Source organism: Sinocyclocheilus rhinocerous, unplaced genomic scaffold (assembly GCF_001515625.1).
Source record: "Sinocyclocheilus rhinocerous isolate Xijiao unplaced genomic scaffold, SAMN03320098_v1.1 scaffold681, whole genome shotgun sequence".
Taxonomy (NCBI): domain Eukaryota; kingdom Metazoa; phylum Chordata; class Actinopteri; order Cypriniformes; family Cyprinidae; genus Sinocyclocheilus; species Sinocyclocheilus rhinocerous.
Genome location: NW_015641029.1, coordinates 173,310 through 194,024, shown reverse-complemented (window position 1 = coordinate 194,024; position 20,715 = coordinate 173,310). Strand labels below are relative to the sequence as shown.

The window sequence follows — 20,715 nt, the reverse complement described above, 5'->3', positions numbered from 1 at the left end:
TATTTATAGTACATAACAGAAACTATGTTGCACATTTTAAAGGTGACCTATTATGCCCTTTTTTACAAAATGTAAAATAAGTATCTGATGTCCCCAAAGTGTGTATGTGAAGTTTTAGCTCAAAATACCCTACAGATAATTTTTTATAGCTTGTTCAAATGGCCACTTTTAGGGTATGTGTCACGGTGCGTGCGGGGAGATGAAGCGAGGACTCAATTGCAGGAGAAATGGTTATTTATTTTGATAATAAAAATGAAACAAAAATAAACTCAAACCACCCCGAAGGGGAAAAACAGACAGGCAGGCCTAAAGCTGCACACATGCAGACACGAAACACACACAATGAGAAATGACGGATCAGCACAGGATTACAGACACCAGGAGAATAAATAGGAACCAAACGAGGAGGCTAACGAGGGAGACACAGGTGGATCAACTTAAACTATAACGAGGTAACAAGATGGGAGGGGCAAGACAATAAGACAGGAGAGAGCACATGGCGACAGACAAACACAACACAAGCCATGTGCTCACAGAACACAGTCATCTGGTGGCCCTCCTGGGCACACCCGCTGTAGACTGCGACAGTTTTGTACTATAAATACAGCAGGACAAGTTTAACTCAAGTAATATGGATACTTTGAGCAAGTAGCACTAATAAAAGAATGGGACTTCAATACTGTGCTTTAATAGAGAGTGTGAGTTGCACTAATATGTGTGTTCATACCTGAGCACTCTTCCTGTTTTCCCTCAGGACAGATGCATTTGAATTTGGTCTGTGTGGGGTCTTCTACACACTCCAGGCCATCAGGACAGGGGCTTCCCTCACAGAGTTTACTAAGGACAGGACACTCAGCTCCTATAATCACACATAAAATGGTTATCATCACTCTAGACTGGAAGTGAAATACATCTTTGAAATATTTGGTGTCTGTATATCCGTGTTACCTTCACAGAGACATTTGGAAGTGCGCATGTGACGTGGCGTAACAAAACTAATCCTAGCCGTGCTGTAGGCCGACACTGCTCCCGTCTCCAAGGAAACGGTTTCTTGGCAGTAACTAAGAGGACAGTCCAAACCAGCACAGAGTTTCTTCACAACTCGTACAATACGGACTCCAGTCATCTCTTCGATTACCCCAACTGAGGCGTTCAGCTTCCTGTACACCACCTCCTGGGGCTGGAATGGACTTCCTGACCTTTCTAGAGCTAGAAGTACTTCTAGGTCACCGGAGGCATCGGCAGCAGGTTGCAAGCTGACTAACTGCACGTCTCCGCGTCTGACACCGGCGATGTTCCGTAAAGCCCGCAAAAAGTTCCGCCAATAATCGCCGATAAACTCCTCCGGTGCTATTGCAGAGAATCGCACAGCGATGGAGTTATCGAGCGCTTGTGCTGTTGCCTGCCGAACGTGAATATTGACTCGGGCAGCTGCAGTAAAACGGCCATCTGTCACTGTAATGTTAAGGACGTATTGACCAGCATCCAGATTCCCACGGGCTACAAGTTTCCCATCAGCAGGAGAGACAGAGAAGAGGCCAGAGTTTTCGGAGGCGGAGGAACTATCGGGTGTGAGGCTGTAGGTTAGAGTGTCGTAAACATCCTGATCAGTGGCGTGGATTTTACCCAAGACTCCGCCTGAATATTCGTCTGTTGCTGTGGTGATAAAGATGTCCAGGGGAAGAATGACAGGAGGGTAGATGCTCTCCTCGATCAAACGTACACTCACAAATGCTGTGGAGACCAATGGTGGCCGACCGCTGTCTGTTACCTAGAGCAAAAGAGCCAAGAGATTTAGGATTCAGAATTGCAGCAATTAGAAATCATTAGTTTTATAATTAGGTGTCAAGATTTAAAGGAGACTTATTATGTCCCTTTTTACAAATAAGTCTCATGTGTCCTCAGAATGTGTCTGTGAAGTTTCAAAATACCCCACAGATCATTTATTATATAATTTTGAAAGTGCCTATTTTGAGTGGAAGCAAAAACACCATGCCTTCATGCATGTCTCTTTAAATGCAAATGAGCTGCTGCTCCCCGCCCCCTTTTCCAGAATAGGGCTGTGCTTTTACAGCTAGTACCTCAGATACTCTGCTAAAAAAACGTGCTTGATTTTGATTATCATGTCTATCACGTTGAAATCATGCGTTTTAAACCATATTAGTTTAAACTTCTGATATATAGTTTTCTGAGCGCACACATCTGAAGCACACGCACAAAAAGCGGCTGTCACACGGCATGTGAGTACTAAACTAAGTTCTCTTTCATGTCTTATTGCACGTAAAGGGATAGTTCACCCAAAAATGAATATTCTGTCATTAATTACCCTCATGTCGTTTCAAACCCGTCAGACCTTCGTTCATCTTCGGAACACAAATAAAGATATTTTTGATGGAATCTGAGAGCTGTCTTACACTGCATAGACAGCAATACAACTGAAATGTTCCCAAGTCCAGAGACGTAGCAAGGAGATCGGTAAAATAATTCATGTGACATCAGGGGTTCAACCGTAATTTTACGAAGCTACGAGAATACTTTTTGTGTGCAAAAGAAGAAAAAAAAAAGACTTTATTCAACAATTCGTCTCCTCCGCGTCACCTGTAGCGCCATTGTGGAGAGTATCAGCTGGACTAAACAACGTATGCTGTTCTGTGTCAGAACAGCTGTGCTGTTAAATAAATAAATAAATCCACTGCTCTCTTGTCTCTTTTGAGGCTGGGATTTTAAATAATGTTCTGTGCTCGCCTGTGCAGCCAAAGACAGAACAGTTAGCATGATTTGCTTGAACTTTCGCCATGGGGTTAGAACTGCTACACCACTGGTAGAAACGTGGATGGAAACGTGAAGATTAAGGGGCGGTAATATTATAATAAGATCCCCTTTCTATGTCACAGGGGAGCGAAATCTGACACACTTTTTTTTACATGCTTGCAGAGAAAGGCTTACCAAAAAAATTTACTGGGTTAATTTTTGTCATGTTTCCTGGGTTAGTAGATGCACTGGGGACCTGATTATATCACTTAAACACAGAAAAAGTCAGATTTTCTTGATATGTTCGGTTGGGTTGGGTGTCAGGTCACTAACACTAATTTGTGGTAATAATGATGTTTGCTTTAGCAAGCACTGGTAAGTATTTACAGAAGAACTCATAAAGGAGTCAGTTTCAAAACAGTTTTGATTTCATACCTCCTATGATATATCTCACTTTACAGCACAGAACAGCAAGCACCATATATGTTGTTAACTAAAACAATAGATTATTAGTCTTCTAACATATGGTGCCAAATTATCAAGTCAGCTGTTTGAAGTATAATTGAGTATTAAGGGCAGAACGACTTTGGCACTTATTTTCAGCCACTCCATGCAAAATATGCAGTCACAGTCAGTAGAGGGAGCACTCGAGCCTGGATTTACTCTTGAAACAATGGACAGCTGCACAAGTTTGAGCCTGGCTCATGTTATTTACTTTTGTTCCATCCACTTGTACCTATCACTTTGCCTCCCATTTCACAATCCCTATTAATTTCACAATTTTACAAAACGGGTGCAATTTGTAGCCCTAATAAAACATTAATGAAAAAGTAAAAAAATTGATGATATATACATATAAATTTGTTGACATTGTATTAATTCAAAGACTAGAGGTTGTGTCTTATGTAGTACATCAACCCTGTTACCATAATAAAATGTTACATAAATCAAAGATATACATAACAGCATCTGTCCTTTGAAAAAGTCAAATGCAATTTATTAAGACTTAAAGACATCTTTTGTTTAAAATCTTACAAAAACTACTTTAAATTTACTATCAAAATTGAAAAGTGGCCCATTGCATAGAATGACCTCCTACTGAACAAAGGAAACAGAACACCTAAAATAAGAGGAGACTGGGAATAAGACAGCTGTAATGATTTTCTTACAGGTTCTCTCCTCTGCTCAAGTTTTCATGGCTGCTCCTTCATCATACTCTATTGACCATGCCTGGCCTGTGTGGGGAGTACTGAACAAGCACTGCTTCACCTCAGCTCTACTATTCATCTATCTCAGACCTCCAGTGATAACTGAACAAGACCCCTACAGCTTTAGTGAGAGTTGGAGAATCAGAGGGAGACTGAGGTCTCACCTGGGCCTGCAGGAGGTAGAACTCTTGGGTCTGGCGGCTCAGAGTTGCCGCAGAGACTAGCACGCCCTGAGAAGTGATTTGGAAGGCATCGCCCTCGTTCCCACTGATGATAGAAAATGTGAAAGGAGGTCCATTGTGGGAGGCATCACGGTCAGACACGGTCATCTGGAGAACACTGGTACCGACTGGCTGGTTCTCCTATACAACATATGCAGAAAGTGTTAAAGGTTTTATAATTTAGACCTACAACATTCACACTTTTTTTTTAACATCTTAAGGCGAATTTGGCATGTAACAATTTTTACAGCTCACATTGAGAAGCTATGATTATATTTAATATGAGCCAGCAAGCACAGACATATCTGGTGACTAATAATGATTTTTCCTTAGAGCAATGTTTCAAAAGGCAAATGGGAACATTATTGGAAAAGCATTTAACTTCCATAATGATGAATTTCAGCGTGAAACACAATAATCTGTGGGAAATAATGTAGGGAGTCATTATTTCCTATTTTATAGGACATATATTATCATCTACTATCTACTGATATTTGTTTGCATCATAAAAAGTAGACTAGAATATTATTGCTTACTGTTTTTGCTCAATATATTTAATTAGTAAGTTAATGTACATTTTTATAATTTTTATTAATATACATTATTTTATTTACTTATTTCAGTGATTTTATTAAAGAGATTTTTAATTAGCTTTTATTTTTTAGTTCTTCGGTTTTCATTTTCATTTTAGTTTAAGTTTTGGTAATTTCACATGCTTTTATTTTTTCTTTATATATATATATAATTTTTTAACAGTATTTCAACTTAAACTAAAAAGCTAAAGATTTGAAAGCTTAGGTGTTTAATTTTATTTCTTTTTTGAATGAAAAACAGTTTTACAGTTTTAGTGTATTTTAACTAACAATAACAAGACTGCACTGTTTTTTTCATTGTCTAATGTTAGGACACATGTCAATATTAAGAATTGTTACTTTTTGCAGCTGTTTTTGAATACAAAAACATATTCTATGTGAACACCCCAATGCATCTGTGTCTAGTGACCCTAAACCAGAATAACAGTGAATTCCTTAGAACAAGCAGGCATTGGAGAGAGATTGTTGACAGTGAAATCACTGTATCATCTCCTCTGAGGAATCAGACCTGTATAATGATGCTGTAGTTTGCCTGAGAGAAGAGAGGTGGGTTATCGTTTATGTCCGATACATCTATGTTGACTGTAGCGCTGCTGGAACGAGCCGGGTTTCCGTTGTCAGAGGCCAACACAGTCAGAGTGTAACCTGAAGTCTAAAAAACAAACAAAACAAAATACCATCATTAGGTTTCAGGAACAGACTGCCAATGTACCTGCTACCGAGACACCTGAGTGTTCTGTACCTTCTCTCTGTCGAGCTGGCGGGCCACCTTGACCTCTCCTCTGATGGGGTCGATGGTGAAAGGACTGCCTTGATTGCCATCAATGATGGAGAAGTGCACCTGATTACTGGATGGACCATCTGCATCATCAGCCATGACCTTGAGAAACACACACCTGGTTAAGATAAAGATTACCACAGACTCAGGTATGCAACACCCCCGCCTTTCATCCTTCTTGCCTCGCGAGTCAGTAACTATTGGCTGAGACTCTCGAGGAAAATCAGAAGACATGCAAGTGAAAAAGAGCTGGGTATCAAAGCCTCACTTTCACACTGACAATTTATATTCAGCATGATAAGGCATGAACATCTCTAATAAATGACCAGAGTGAGAGCGAGATTAAAGATTGGTGTGGGTCGCCGAGCTTTAGTTTGACATTGGGCTGTGTTTGTTTAGTGTGCGTGTTCTTTGCTCTGTGTTGATTTTAGGAGATGATGTAACAGAGACCTGAGTAGGGCACAATAAAATCAGAAGTGCTTCAGAAAGAGAAGCCGATGACTCACAGTGAGCACGGTCTTTCCCAGTTCTGCGTCTTCGCTGATCACAGCAGAGTAAATATCTTGGTTGAAGATGGGGCTGTTGTCGTTTACATCAGTCAGGTTAATGTTCACTGTGGCCATGTCGCTGAGCGGTGGCGTTCCTCCATCTGTAGCCTCCACTGTTAGATAAAACTCATGTGCCGTTTCATAGTCCAAAGGCTCGATCACGAAGACACCGCCTGGGAAGAAAAGGACAATGAGATGTCAAGGTACATGAAAATATCGAAATAATAAAGTATTTATTTTCCATATAATTAAATAAATTAATAAAGTAAAGAATGAATAAAATAACCAATAAACAAGTAAATAAATGAATAAATAACTAAATGACTGAAAAAACAAAAACCGTTTCTAATAGGCAATAGAAAACAACTGGAATAAGGAAGACAAGGAAAGTGGCAGAAGAAAATCTTTGTGCATCCTATATATTTGGGTGAAGTGCTCCACGTTCTTTCGGTTGTATGAGTATTTGGGAGCCTCATAGATGCTACATAGTCTACAATTATAGGTTCCCTATTTTCTCTATTTGAATGCTTGATAATAATAATCATTTATTTTGTATAGTGCCTTTAAAGAAGTTTATTAAAGTGTTTTACATAAAAAAATACAAAACAAAAATAAACAATACATATGACAATCTATAATAAGCCGACTTAAAATATTTAACTTTTTTTTAAGATTTATATTTGGCTTTTCCGCCTTTGTTATGATAGGACAGATCAGAGCTGACAGGAAGTCTTTCGGTTGTATGAGTATTTGGGAGCCTCATAGATGCTACATAGTCTACAATTATAGGTTCCCTATTTTCTCTATTTGAATGCTTGATAATAATAATCATTTATTTTGTATAGTGCCTTTAAAGAAGTTTATTAAAGTGTTTTGGGATCAGGAAAGGACCTCAAGTCCTGATTCAAACTCGGGACGCCCATAGCGCGCTGCCCACAAGGCTATTGGCACTGACAAATATTCAATATTTTTCGAAAAATATTCAAATATGATTTAAAAATTCCATGTGAACATACTTCACAATTTCATCTGAAAGTAGGTTCCACATCTTAGGTGCATATGTAGAAAAAGTCCTATCACCTATGGAAGGTGGAAACGTGTTTGATGGACAACCGAAAGAACACGCTGAGAAGAGTGAAGATTAATGTTTGGGGTATACATTGATATAAGATGAGACAAATATTCTGGAGCCAGGCCATAAAGTGCCTCATATGTAAGCATAAGAACTTTAAAGTCGACACGAAATTTAACTGAGAGCCAGTGCTGCAGAGATCTCAACAGGTTCATCAAAGCTGTTGTGTTTACCTGTATGGGGGTCGACGCGGAACGCTCCTCTCTCGTTTCCGTTGATAATGGAGTATGTAAGCTCAGCGCCAGCTTCTGTGTCTCGGCTGGCTGCGTGTACCCGCAACACCTGGGTGCCCACCAGAATGTCTTCTGCGATGGTGGCAGTGTACTCGCGCCGCTCAAACACTGGAGGGTTGTCGTTGATGTCCAAGATGGAAACACTGACAGTGGTGAGGGAGGAGAGACGGCGCGGGCTCCCACGGTCGGTGACGCTCCCACGGAGGATGTAGAGTGACTGAAGCTCACGGTCCAGAGGACGATCCAGACGCACGACGCCTGTCTCCTCATCGATGGAGAACACACCACCTGCAGAGTCCAGCAGTGAATAGAGGACCTCTGCGTTAGAACCTAAACACACACAGAAAGCAAAATGAGATTAATATAGACATTTAACCCCAAACTTCTGAACAATTACACAGTAACACTTGCTCTATCAGTAATATTTGTCAATTATTCCTTCATTTAATGCACAAATGAAACTCGCAATTTTGACCCTCTATTGCTGTTGTCGTATTTGTTACTAAGAAAGGACAAACAATTCATAAAGATTGCCAACAAATAAATACATTTTGAAGATTAAGAAGCTCTCAAATCAATGGCAAAGCCTCCAGCAGTTATAATCATTTGCAAGAACCTATAGTGTGTCTGTGTCTTTGTCTCATTTGCTTAACTATAATGACTTATAAATTCATCCTACAAAAGATTCAGTTGTAAAACCTCTGGTCCTGAGCTGCATATTAAAGAGTGAATGAGTGCCACTTATTATATTGGGGAAAGCACACACAAACAAACAAGACGAAGATAGAGTACACTAATCCCTCTAATGCATTTTTGAGTAAGCCTCATTTGTGGCTTGCTAGTACAATCCTATCTATCAAGACACACTCTCTCATTATAGCCAGTTAACACAATCTCTTGTGTTCTACAAAGTTTCAGTCAGACCAAATTACTGCAATGCAGCTGCTTTATGACAGTTCAGTATGCATGTAAGTCTATTATCACTTGACAAACACCTTCTTATGATCATTTCAAGTCTAGGATGCAGCTACCTAGTTGCAGGCTAGTCTCATAGACCTCCACTATAAGTGCAGGTAAAAGCATGTCATAGGAGCGGTCAATAGTTTAATTAGTATTTTACTACTTTAGGGGCTTTCAAAAAGTAACCGGTGATCTGAAGGTTGTGTGAGGTAAGAATAAGAGATTGGTTGTGTTTAGGCTAGACTTAAAGTAAGTGAAATGGAATGTACACAGAGCACAAAATGTGTCTGTTTGAGGATATGGAGTGCAGAACAAAGGATGATAAGAGAGGAATCCATGCAAATGAAAATCTGAGAAAATCAGAGTGGAAAGTACTAACACAGCAGATGAACACTGACAGGCCATACTGTTGCAAAATTGGAGAATATTTAGGGAAACACACTTATATACAAACACAATTTCTATTTTGATATATTTTAAATAAATATATAATTGATCTGGATATTGAAGATCTCACCTGTGTCCAGGTCTGAGGCATACAGTCGAGCCACAGGTGTGTTTATCTCTGTGTTTTCGAACACAGTGAAGGTATAGGGGTCAGAGGTGAACTGTGGAGCATTGTCATTGACATCTTCGACTGTGATTTCAACTTCTGCTTCACAAAAGCGTCCACCTCCATCCAGAGCACGCACCTTCATCTTGTGCGCCTCCTCTACTTCACGGTCCAGAGCGAGCAGTGTTTTTAATTCACCTGATAAAACAAAAACACACTTTACACTGTGTCCTAACAAGAATGTCACAAGAGATAACAGCTATTCCATGTGAATAATGAGTTTTTGTTCTAACCAGCTGTGACCACGGTGTCATGCTGAGTTGCCCTGCCCATTGTGAAATGCCACTGGTATAAAATTGGTCATAACTATGTCAGACTGTTTTGCATTTAAAGGTAAAATCTTTTAAACTTTTGGTCACACAACACAATGTCACCTTCACAAAACTTTGGGTTTTTTGTGTCTTTGCAACAATTTTCATCAAACAATGTTGTTCAAAACCCATAAGACTTTTGTTCATCTTTAAAAAAATGCTAATTAAGATATTGTTAATGAAACCCAAGAGATTTCTGATTTTCTTACCATAATTAATGTGAACTATGTATGTGCATTGATCGATGTTTTTATTTAAATAAAATCCTTAATTAAATCGTTCATCACAATGTTTACAATGACTTTAATGGACTTTCTGAAGAATCTCACGTGCTTTTAAAGCTTCCTGGTCATGACGTCACCCGCCTCTGACGTCTCGCCCATCGATTCGACTGATTACACATATGATTCAGAGCTTGGTATCGCTGAAGGCGTTCCCCTAGCGTTTTCCGACGCAGCTCGAGTTCCCGAAGGGGAACTGGCTTGGAAAAATTCGCAGAATTTTCATTTTTGGGTGAACTAACCCATTAATTAATTTGCAATTTCTGTAAATTTATGTAAACTCTAGTTCGAAGGATCCCTGATGCTTCTTCCGCACACACAAACAGTTTATTGCTCTCTCATTCTTCATGTCTGCAAAGCTTCTTTATGTATATTTATTATAGTTGTCGCTTTCTAAAAACCCCAAAATTCACTCCCCATCAATCACTTTGAACATCAGCTGGCACTGCACTAATGAACAAGACCCAATCCAATTCCATTTTAAACTATCTCATCTGTCAAGTCAAGTTAAGAGGACACTCTAAAAATGCCCTCCAAAGAAAAGCAGTGAGAAGGAGAAAGTCATCTCTTTTATGAGTAAATGATCTGACCTAATTTCAGCAACCATAAGCTAAGTTCCATTGGAGCGGTCACTGATTTAAAACTGCCCTTTTGTGTGCCAGCTGTTTGGTGTTGACCTTTTAGCTGGAATGCATCTCGAGGAGGAATGAATTCAGGGTGTCCAAAAGTTCCCCTTCGAGGGAAGCTAAAACCATCCTTGCGCTGAGCAGCTTTAAGAAATAGAAAAGATTAAAGAGGAGAGGGATGGTGAGAAATGAGAGAAATAGTAACGGAGAATAAAGTGCAGTCGGCATGTGGGCTGCTCGGAGAGTGAGCTGAGAAAAGAAGCAAAGGGAAAGTCACCCTCGGAAAAGCAGCCGCCAGCTTTCAGGGGTCTGGTTGGCTCGCTTGAGAGCACACTTGGCATTGCTAACTTGCAATAATGCAACTCTTCTTTTCCATGACGGAACGAATGGGAAAAAAAGCGAAGCGAAGAAATTCTCTGTGCACACTAAACCCACACAGAAGAACAGTAGCGCTCCTTCAGTTTGCGAGCCAGTATTCCCTGCCTTCACACTTGGTGTTATCAAAGAGCCAGTGAGTAGCGCCTTTACAATAGCTTTTGTGTTGTAGTAGTGTGACGCTATCATAAACCCACTGTTGATTTCTGCTCTCTTTCCGGCTGGAACTGATGTTTAATTCACACAGTTGAGAGACAGCTGATCTGAGTTAATAGCTTAAGTGAGGCAACACTTGAAATGCTTTATTAAAATATTTTGTGTGAATAAAACAGGCAAGTAAAAAAAATGAGAAGAACAATACTGGGAACAGAATTCCACGGTATTCACTGTAAAACAGAAATAAAAGCCCAAGGGTGTACACCCTTCCCTGGAATTATACAAGTAATTAAATTAGAAATCATTATGGTTTTAAATGGGATGTGTGTTTGACTGCAGGCAAAAGTAAATGATGTTGAAAATGTTTTGTGTGTATGAAGTAGGGCTGTGCGATTAATCGAAATCGTCATAAAATCGAGATTTGAGCATGCACGATTTCTAAATCGCTTTACAGCACGATTTTCCGCACCCCCGACCTCCCGCAGTATGCTATTCGAACCAATCAGAATGCAGCGCGCCTAAATGGAGCACGAGAACAGAACAGACCAGGCGGGCATACAAACGTAACGCCAGGTTCACACACTACGTCTGTGGTGCGTATTTTGTCCGTGCCCATGTTAACGGATCAGAGCATTCACACTGCATGCGACTGCGTTCCGGCAGTGCGCTCCAGGAGCGGTGCGTCTGCAGCAGTCATGCTGCGATCGTTTCCGCACGGAGTCTATTTCTGCTGTGCTGCATGCACAGCGCATTATTCGCAGTAAAAATTAACATGGATTGACACGGACAATTAGTAATTGACACCATAAATGCATATATGAAATCGCAAAATTGATCAAAGAAATCGCGATAGTTTTTTTTTTTGTCCATATCGCACAGCCCTAGTATGAAGCATATATTTGTCTGGCTATTGAGACAATGGTCTTAGCCTGTTCAGATTTTTGGGGTCTGTAAAAATTTTAATGTTTTAGAAAGAATGCTCATCAAGGTTGCATTTGTTTAATCACAAATTTAGTAAAAAACAGCAATATTAATGTGAATAAAGCAAAATATCATTAAAACATTAAAATAATGATTTTCTATTTTAAAACATTTTAAAATGTATAAAATGTAATGGTAAAGCCGAATTTTTCAGTAGCCATTACTGAGAAAAATGTCTTATTATCAGTGTAGACACTTTCAATATTTTGTGGAAACAGTGATACATTTTCTTTCAGGATTCTTTGCAATTTCAGATTACAGTCGACAATTTGTAAGTAATCTACCCAGCACTCTTGTGTGTGTGTGTATATTAGTGCTGTCAAATGATTAATCGTGATTAATCGCATCCAAAATAAACGTTTTTGTTTACATAATATATGTGGGGGTACTGTGTATATTTATTATGTATATAATGCACACACATGCATGTATATATTTAAGAGCATTGTAATATATATATATATATATATATAATATATACTATATACTAATACTAAATATATAGCTATACAAATATTAAATCCTAATGCATACCTGTCTCAGAGTCGATGCTAAAGTGCTCTGATCCGGCCCCGAGCAGCTCGTAGGAGATCTGTGCATTGGAACGGATGTCAGCATCTGTGGCAGAGACCTGCAGGATAAGCCTACCAGCAGGGGAATCCTCTGGGACGCTTTCCATATAGAATGACTGCAAAGAACAGAAAGGGAGGCAGGTAAAAATCTGAATTGACTTCACAAATGGGATGACAGGGCCAAAAAGGAGAGAGAAATTAAAGTAAAGAGAAAGGTGTTTGGTGGTAATTGTGACCCCAAATTGAAAAAAGTGCTAAAAGATTTTCACCCCAGGAGTTCTATTAAATTAACATTATTCAAAAAGGAAGACAATACGTAAAAGAAGCACATTAGCCCTCACAAAACCCTCTCACAGTGCAAAATCACTCTCTTTGTTTCTTAAATGCTGCATTTCACATAAGGACCTTTTCAAATCCCTCCTGACATTCTGTCTTTCTCTCCAAGTCTCGTCCCATTTAGCATGCACAGCGGGTAGGCTGTGCCCTCCCCTTAACTGACAGAATCAGACTACATGACATTTTGCTGCAATGCACTTCCCACACACACATACACACAAAACTAACATTCATACCTTCTCACAAATTGGGCTGTTGTCATTGGCATCCAAGACCTTGACTTCAACCACAGCCTTGGCTGTGAAGGTCCCGTCAGTTGCCGTAATGTTCAGCAAGTAATTGTCCTTCTCCTCCCTGTCGAGAGGCTTCCGCACCGAGACCTTCCACTCGCCTTGAGTGTGCTCAATGCCAAACTGCCCCAAGGGGTCTCCACCTTTAGAGAGCACACATGAGAAACGTCAGTCAAACTAATGAATGCGAATGGCAGATAAAATTACTATTTATTTGTGTGGTTTCCTGTTGTAAGTGCAGTAGCTACAGTAATGGCTCAATTTATAACTGCTTATATTTCACAAGTTATTACGAGCTATCTGTGCCATGTGTACTCCACGGCATTCATGAAGCTTTACTTCTTGTTTGCTTGGACTTCATAATATTAACACAAAGCGTCTATGTAAATAAGTGGCTGTGTGACTTGTTATGCCAATTTCTGTCATCACTCTACGATCAGGCGAAGACGAGTGGATGTAATGAGACAGTTCTCTGCCAGAAAGTGCTCATCTCATCTCACGCTTGGCATCGATGTTCGCGTTAATTAATTATCACTAGAGCTGAAACATTCTTGCTTTGTTTCAAAAGTGTCATTGGGAAAATTATCCAGTTTTCTATTTATAATCTCTTGACAATTTTGTAGCACATCATAGGATATTTTGCTTTAGCTGTAAGTGGTTTCCCCAAATATTATTCATTGTTGGTACTATAAATTATTCCATCATAAATTAGTGAAGTTAAACTATTCCATAAAATACAACTGAAATGACAATGGTGGCATGTAACAGCTAAAATTAAACTAGAGGTACAAAATCAACATAAGACTTACCTGTGATAAAGTAATTGATTTGCTTGTTACTTTCCTCTGTGTCCAGGTCTGTAGTGCTAAGAATGGCAATGACTCCACCAGGTGGGTCATCTTCGCTTACTGTGCCCTTATAGATCTCTGCTGTGAACCTTGGTGGGTTGTCATTCACATCTACCACTGTGACATCCACCTTGGTACTGGCCATCAGCTGGACTTTGTCTCCACGGTCAGTGGCTAAGACTGAAACAGTGTACTTGTTTTTCTTCTCACGGTCAAGTTCCTTTAATGTGGTAATCCATCCAGTTTCACTGTTAATGGCAAACAGTTCTGCAATGTCCCTTGTCTCTTGGTTGGAATCGAGATTGTAAACCACATGGCCATTAGTGCCCGAGTCCAAGTCTGTGGCCTTTACCTGTATAACAGAGGTGGCACCTGGGAGATTCTCCACAACGAAGGCTTCATAAGGGTTTGACTCAAAGAGCGGTCGATTATCATTGACATCCTTGACCTGGATACTGATGTCCACAGCAGAGACAACTTTGTTACCATCATATTCGCTTTGTGCTTGTAGGGTTAGCTGATACCATTTGGTGCTCTCGTGGTCAAGCTTCTTCTCCAGCTTCAAAGATCCTGAGCTGGGATCAACCACAAATACCTCATCTTGGTTGCTCTCAGGAGTATTCCCTTTCACCAGGCTGTAAAAGACTGGCTGATCACTTTCAACCTGAATGACATCTATTTCTGAACCAAGAGGAAGATCTTCATCTATGGCAAACCTGTAGTGGGACTCAATGAACTTTGGCACCGGAACCTCGGGAACAAGAATCCTGACATAAACGGGAACAACAGAGGACTTGGCAGGATTTCCGCCATCTTTTGCTCGTACAAGAAATGTGTAGAGCTGGTTCTCCAATCCAATGAGGCTTTCCTTTGTTATAATGACACCACTAAACTGGTGGATTTCGAAATTCTCCTCAACATTGTCTGCGTCTCCTTCAATAGAATAGGTGATGTCTGCATTACTACCTTCATCCATGTCGGACGCTGCAATCTTAAGTATGGTTGTTCCTCTTGGCATGTCGGAAGCAACATTAACTCTGTAATCAGCAGCTCTGAACTGCGGGGCATTATCATTGATATCAGTTAAGATCACATTTACAGTGCAGAAGCCAACTTTGCCACCACCATCTTTAGCAATCAAAGAAATCGGAATTACTTTTTCCAGTGCATTCTCTCGGTCAAGACTCTCCAAAGTGAAGATTTCTCCATTTTCAGAGATTGAGAACTTGTCTTTTGCAATGTCATTGACTATATGATAATTGAGTCTTCCATATGTACCAGAGTCCTCATCTGTTGCTTGAGCCTCAGCTACCAATATTCCAACTGGTGAGTTCTCAAGAAGCTCAACCACATAATCCACCTGGTTGAATGTAGGATTGTGGAAGTTAGCACTAATAACACTGACCTTGACAATAGCTGAACTTCTGAATACACCATCTGATACAGACACATTGATGTTGTAGAGGGACTCCATATGGGGTTTCCGGTGGTTTGATATGACTATAGCCCCAGTGTTTGGATCCATTGCAAAGTTTTGCCCCTCATTTCCAGATATAATTGAGAATTCAAGTTTACCACTATTTGAGTTGTCAGCATCGGAAGCCTGAACCTGGGTGACAAAGTGGCCACGAGGTGCCAGTTCACTGACCGTAGCTTCATAGACATTCTGTGAGAACACTGGAGTGTTGTCGTTAAGGTCTGTTACATCAATTAACACAATGACCTCACTGGAAAGGGCAGGTACTCCACCATCAACTGCTCTAATTATCAGCTTATGTGAGGGTTTTTCTTCATGGTCAAGCATCTGAGTAGTCCAGATTGTGCCCATGTCACGATCAATGCTAAAGTAATCAGAGCTCTTATCTTTATCTTCAATGATCTGATAAAAGAGCACTTGCTTGTTACCAGTATCAGCATCTGTAGCTGATACTTGTAATACGGACGTGCCGATCACTGATGCTTCCGAAAGGCTTGCATTGTACAGTTTGCAATGGAACACAGGTGGGTTGTCATTAATGTCTTCCAAGATTACGTCAACAAAGACTTCAGCTTTGGCGCCGGTTAGCGAGTCGGTGGCCCTTACGCTGAGTTTATAGGCTGGGTGGGTCTCGAAATCCAAAGGCTTTACAACCTGAATAACACCAGTATTGAAGTTGATGGAGAACTGATTGAGAGGGTCCCCTTCTGTGATTGTGTACACTATTCTAGGGCCTTCAGAGTCATTAGCCTGGATGTGTACAACAGGTGTCAATAACGGTATGTTCTCTGGGATCTCCAGACTGTAGAAGGCTTTCTCAAACACAGGCATTGCTTTGTTTACAACCATTATTGGCACTTCAACAGATGAGGAAAGTGCTGGTTCACCTCCATCTCTGGCTACAATGGTGATTACAAATTCAGTGTTAAGGGAGTCTTTCTCAAGCTTCTTTGTTAGTGAGATTTCACCATCCATGCTGATCTTAACAAACTCATTTAGCTCCTGAAGATGGTAGTTGATCTCAGCATTTCTGTCAACATCTGCATCAACCGCAGTCACTTTTGTGATGATGTGACCCACTTCTGTGTCAACCTGCACCAGTGCCTGATAGGGTAAATTGACAAACACCGGTGGGTTGTCATTGACATCTTCTATTACCACAGTTACAAGGACATGGGCTATGTCAGATAACTTGTCTTCTCTGGTCACCTCCACCACAATATCAAATATGCCTTGCTCTTCTCGATCAAAGGGTATGCCTGTAGAGGAGAGTATTCCCGAAGTACGGCTTATTGTGAATCTCTTATGAGGGTTCAGAATGGTATAAAACAAAGGTTCATTGACTTGGTTTGCCACTGCAACTATTACAGCTAAAGTCTTCTTCTCTAAGGAATTTTCTGGTACAGAGGCCTTGTATGATTCTTGGGTGAACCTCAGAGTACTCTCCTTATTCTCTCTGACATTTATTTTTACCAAAGCTGTTTTAGAAAACCTGCCATCAGACACCCTTACTCTGAGCTCATACCTGCTTCTAAGCTGAGTGACATTTTGAATAGTGATAACCCCTGTGACCGGGTCCATTTTAAACTTCTCTCCAATATTGCCTTCGACAATAGCGTAAAAGAGCCTTGAATTTGGACCTGAGTCTGCATCCGTGGCATTGACTGTGATCACTTCCACTCCTTTGTAAGTTGGCACTAAGACTGTGGTTTCATATAGATCTTGGTTGAACTGAGGCGGGCAGTCATTGACGTCCAGGATCTCAATAGTCACGTTAGCAGCCTTCTCTGCAAAATGACGGGGGATTCCCATGTCGTGGACTCGTACAGAAAAGCGAAACACAGATCTTTGCTCGTAATCCAATTCGCTTATGGTTCGGATTGCACCAGTACTAGAGTCGATGGCAAAGTAATTATGGGCAAATGGCTCAACAATCTGATAGACCAGTCTAGAGTTAGCATCGTGGTCAGTGTCTAAAGCACGGATGACAAGTGGTGTGTTGTCTTTGGTGAGGACTACACTGTTCACTGGAGAAGACTCGCTGACCATTCCAGTGAACTCATCTTGAATAAATATAGGTGCATTATCATTCTCATCCTTCAAGTGAATCAGTAGAGTAGTGTTACTAGCCAGACCGGCCATGTTGGTTCCCTGAATGGTTAGTTTGTGTGATGGAATAGTCTCGTAATCCAAAACTGAATGGGTCACAACCACTCCAGAGTTGGGGTTAATGTCAAATGCTCCATTCACATTTCCGTCTTTGATCTGATAGAACACTGATGATTTGCTATTGGCGGTAACTAGACACACAAAGGCTCCAGGCAGAGAGGTTTCGCTGACTTCAGCAGAAAACTCCTTCTCTTCAAATTTAGGAATGGCATTGTCAGAAATAGTGACAGTTATGTCCACAGCAGCAGTAGCACTAAGTGGTGGTGTGCCTTTGTCAGAGGCTTTCACAGTTAGCTCAAATCGGTTCTTGTTGCTACGGTCCAGCTCCTTTGCCACAGTGATGGTGCCCAGGATAGGATCAATAGCAAATGAATTGGCCACATTTCCTAGGAAGGAATATGACAAAGATGCATCAAACACTTGCTAAAAGGATTAGATTTGTCTTTTTTCAGAACTCTTTAGAACTCGTTAATTTAAACATTTTGTGTCAAACTGCTTTAAAGAATAAATTTAATTTAGGAAAATCATGGATGCATTGATTTAAAGTTAAAAATGACGTGCATTTTGTTTGTTTCGCTTTATCTATAATGAATATTTGAGTTTGTCAAAGACAGTAAGCATCTAATCAGCTGCCTGAGCGTGAGTCATTCAGTATGTGACCTGAACAATGTTTGCTGTCTCACACACACACACACACACACACAGTACAGTACATTTCAATTAGCTTCTGTAATCTCAGACATTTCAAATATGTGCATTCTCAAAAGGCCACTTGGCGTCATATCTGTGCTAGTGCTGTCAAAAGACCCGGTACTTCGGTACCAAGTCGATACTAAAAAAATGAAAACATTACGGTACCAGGTTTTTTTAAGTACCGGTGGTACCGACCCGGTTCTTGATGTGCTATCCGAAAGGTGCGCAGATGCGCTCTCTTTATAAAACCACTGAGACGTGGCGACATCAAAATGATGAAACACATCAAACTAACAAAACACTTTAAAGACATACACCCAGATCAAATGAAAGAGTTCAAGCAGGTAAGTTTAATTTCACCCCATACATTGATTTATTTGTGGCTGCCCGCCACAATATCAAAACTCACCGCCACAAATAGATTTTCCAAAAGGCTTTGACTTTGTTGAATAAACATGAGCACTGCATGTGTCAAAGTCGAAACCCGGTGCGGGTGTTTTTATATCACTGTATTTCTGAAGGAAACCGACTGTCTTCAGAAAATTATGGATGTCATTTTCATTTCATCTTGCCTGTAATGCCTGAGCAGCGTTTGTGAGTGCAGCGCTTATTTGATTACAGCCGTTACTGGGGAAACCTCTATCTCTCCCGCTCTACAAGCGCCTCCTGCTGGCATAGAATGAATTTGCATATATATGCCGCCACAGATAGAGTGCAAGTCTGTGGGAAACACCGCTTCTGTTATGAATATTATTCAATATTTTAATTTGAATGTCGGATTGAAACGAACATCGCTGTTATTAGAGTAGTTAATCGTTACTTTTTAATTAGCATGTTTTTGTGTTTTGCTTTGGTACCGAGAACCGTGGATTTTCACTGGTATTGGTACCGAATACTGAAATTTTGGTACCATGACAAAACTAATCTGTGCTATGTTCTGCTTTCAAAACTCTCACAATTTGGTGGACTGCAGGACCCTTGGCTGCCACATTCAATATCTCCTACGTTTTTAACTCTAAGTGGCCAGCATGGGCCACTCCTGTGGATCTCTTAGCAATATCCCATGTTAAAACAAAGAAATAAAGACAGGATAGACTTGTAAGCTTTGTCTGTTTCTAATTACTATTGGCTTTCCAGTGTTCAGACATTTCATACATCATATGTATACAATATGTAGTTTCCTGGACAAATTGGATAAAAGTCAAGAGCAATCAAATCAATCTGATGGATTACCTGACTCAATGCTATAGATGATCTCAGCATTCTGCCCTTTGTCTTTGTCAAGAGCAGAGACCTGAAGCACTGCAGAGCCAATTGCAGCAGACTCAAACACACGGCCCACATACGGTGAACCAGAGAACCAAGGTGCATTGTCATTGGTGTCCTGCACATTTACAATCACACGCACCAGGTTCCGCTTCACAGGAATGTCCTGATCTCGTACCTGCAGTGTGGAGGGCAGAGGAAGGGCTATATAAAAAGCAATTCTCCAGTAATTTCAACACTTTAGTTACAAGCTTATGTGAAACAAATAAAACACTTTACATTCAGGAGATTCACCTCCGTGTCGATTGAATTAAAGAGAAAACAAACTGCCAGGATAGTTTATGGTGAAGGATGGCTGACTGGCTAAAATTTTTAAATCAGACAGAAAAATCAATTTGACAGATGATGCTGTAAAGCAGGTAGCAGACCACATGATCTTACCATGACAGTTAGTGTATGTTGGTGCATGGTTTCATGGTCTAGTCTCTCTGCAGTGTACAACACCCCAGTTCCAGGATCTAGTCTGAACTTGCGTAGACTGAATGGGTCAGTGCTACTGAGGAGGGTGTAGGCTAGCTTGTTCTTCTCATCCTGGTCTGTAGCTGTAATCTGTAACACCTCTGTGTCAGGTGGGGTATCTTCAGGGACATTCACTTCATACTTAGACTTAGAGAACTGGGGGCGATGATTGTTGGTGTCGATCACTTTAATAAGAACCTGTAAAAACAAACAATAAGTAAATAAATAAGGCCTTGTTTAATGATCTAGTTACAGTGGGACAATTTCTATTAATGAATAATAATAGCGAGTACGTTTCAGGTTAAATTTTAAGTGTACTGTATTACTAAACATGATTGGTATTCTATAATGAATGGTTAAAACCATTACATACATTAAACAAATAAAATATCTGGCTAACAACAATCACTGTAAGTGGGGTAAAAGAAACCGAGCAAGAGAATAAATATGTCCTAAATGTATCAATGCTCTTAAAGGATCCATTAAAACACCCACATACAACCTACTTTGCAAAACTCTGGAACATAACTGTTAATTTACAAAATATAGAGTAGGGGTGCTCCGATTGATCGGCTACCGATCACTATCGGCCGATAATCGCTTTGGGATGATTGATCGGCGGTCTCTAAAAAGGCCGATCTCAAGCTGATGACGCGCCTTCCGTGAAAAGGTTTGGCACGACATGCAGCTGCACCGTCTCAGTCTCTGTCCGGTGTGGGTGAAATAATTATAATGCTGAAGATGAGGTACTCACCTTCATATTTCTTAATTAAATAAC

The 20,715-nt window shown here is 40.4% G+C and overlaps 1 protein-coding gene across 1 annotated transcript in view; it reads right to left on the bottom strand.

Moving 5' to 3' along the window:
- Nucleotides 1–20,715, bottom strand: part of fat1a (FAT atypical cadherin 1a) — a 100,187-nt gene that overhangs the window by 13,655 nt on the left and 65,817 nt on the right. The window contains exons 9-21 of the mRNA XM_016570442.1: nt 19,860–20,135; nt 19,386–19,596; nt 13,775–17,845; nt 12,912–13,108; nt 12,302–12,455; nt 8,942–9,175; nt 7,405–7,794; nt 6,058–6,272; nt 5,516–5,653; nt 5,282–5,425; nt 4,124–4,321; nt 949–1,771; nt 728–859 (exon numbers count right to left, since the gene is read on the bottom strand). Of these exons, the coding sequence (XP_016425928.1) occupies nt 728–859; nt 949–1,771; nt 4,124–4,321; nt 5,282–5,425; nt 5,516–5,653; nt 6,058–6,272; nt 7,405–7,794; nt 8,942–9,175; nt 12,302–12,455; nt 12,912–13,108; nt 13,775–17,845; nt 19,386–19,596; nt 19,860–20,135 (7,183 nt within the window). The remainder of the gene's footprint in view (nt 1–727; nt 860–948; nt 1,772–4,123; nt 4,322–5,281; nt 5,426–5,515; nt 5,654–6,057; nt 6,273–7,404; nt 7,795–8,941; nt 9,176–12,301; nt 12,456–12,911; nt 13,109–13,774; nt 17,846–19,385; nt 19,597–19,859; nt 20,136–20,715) is intronic.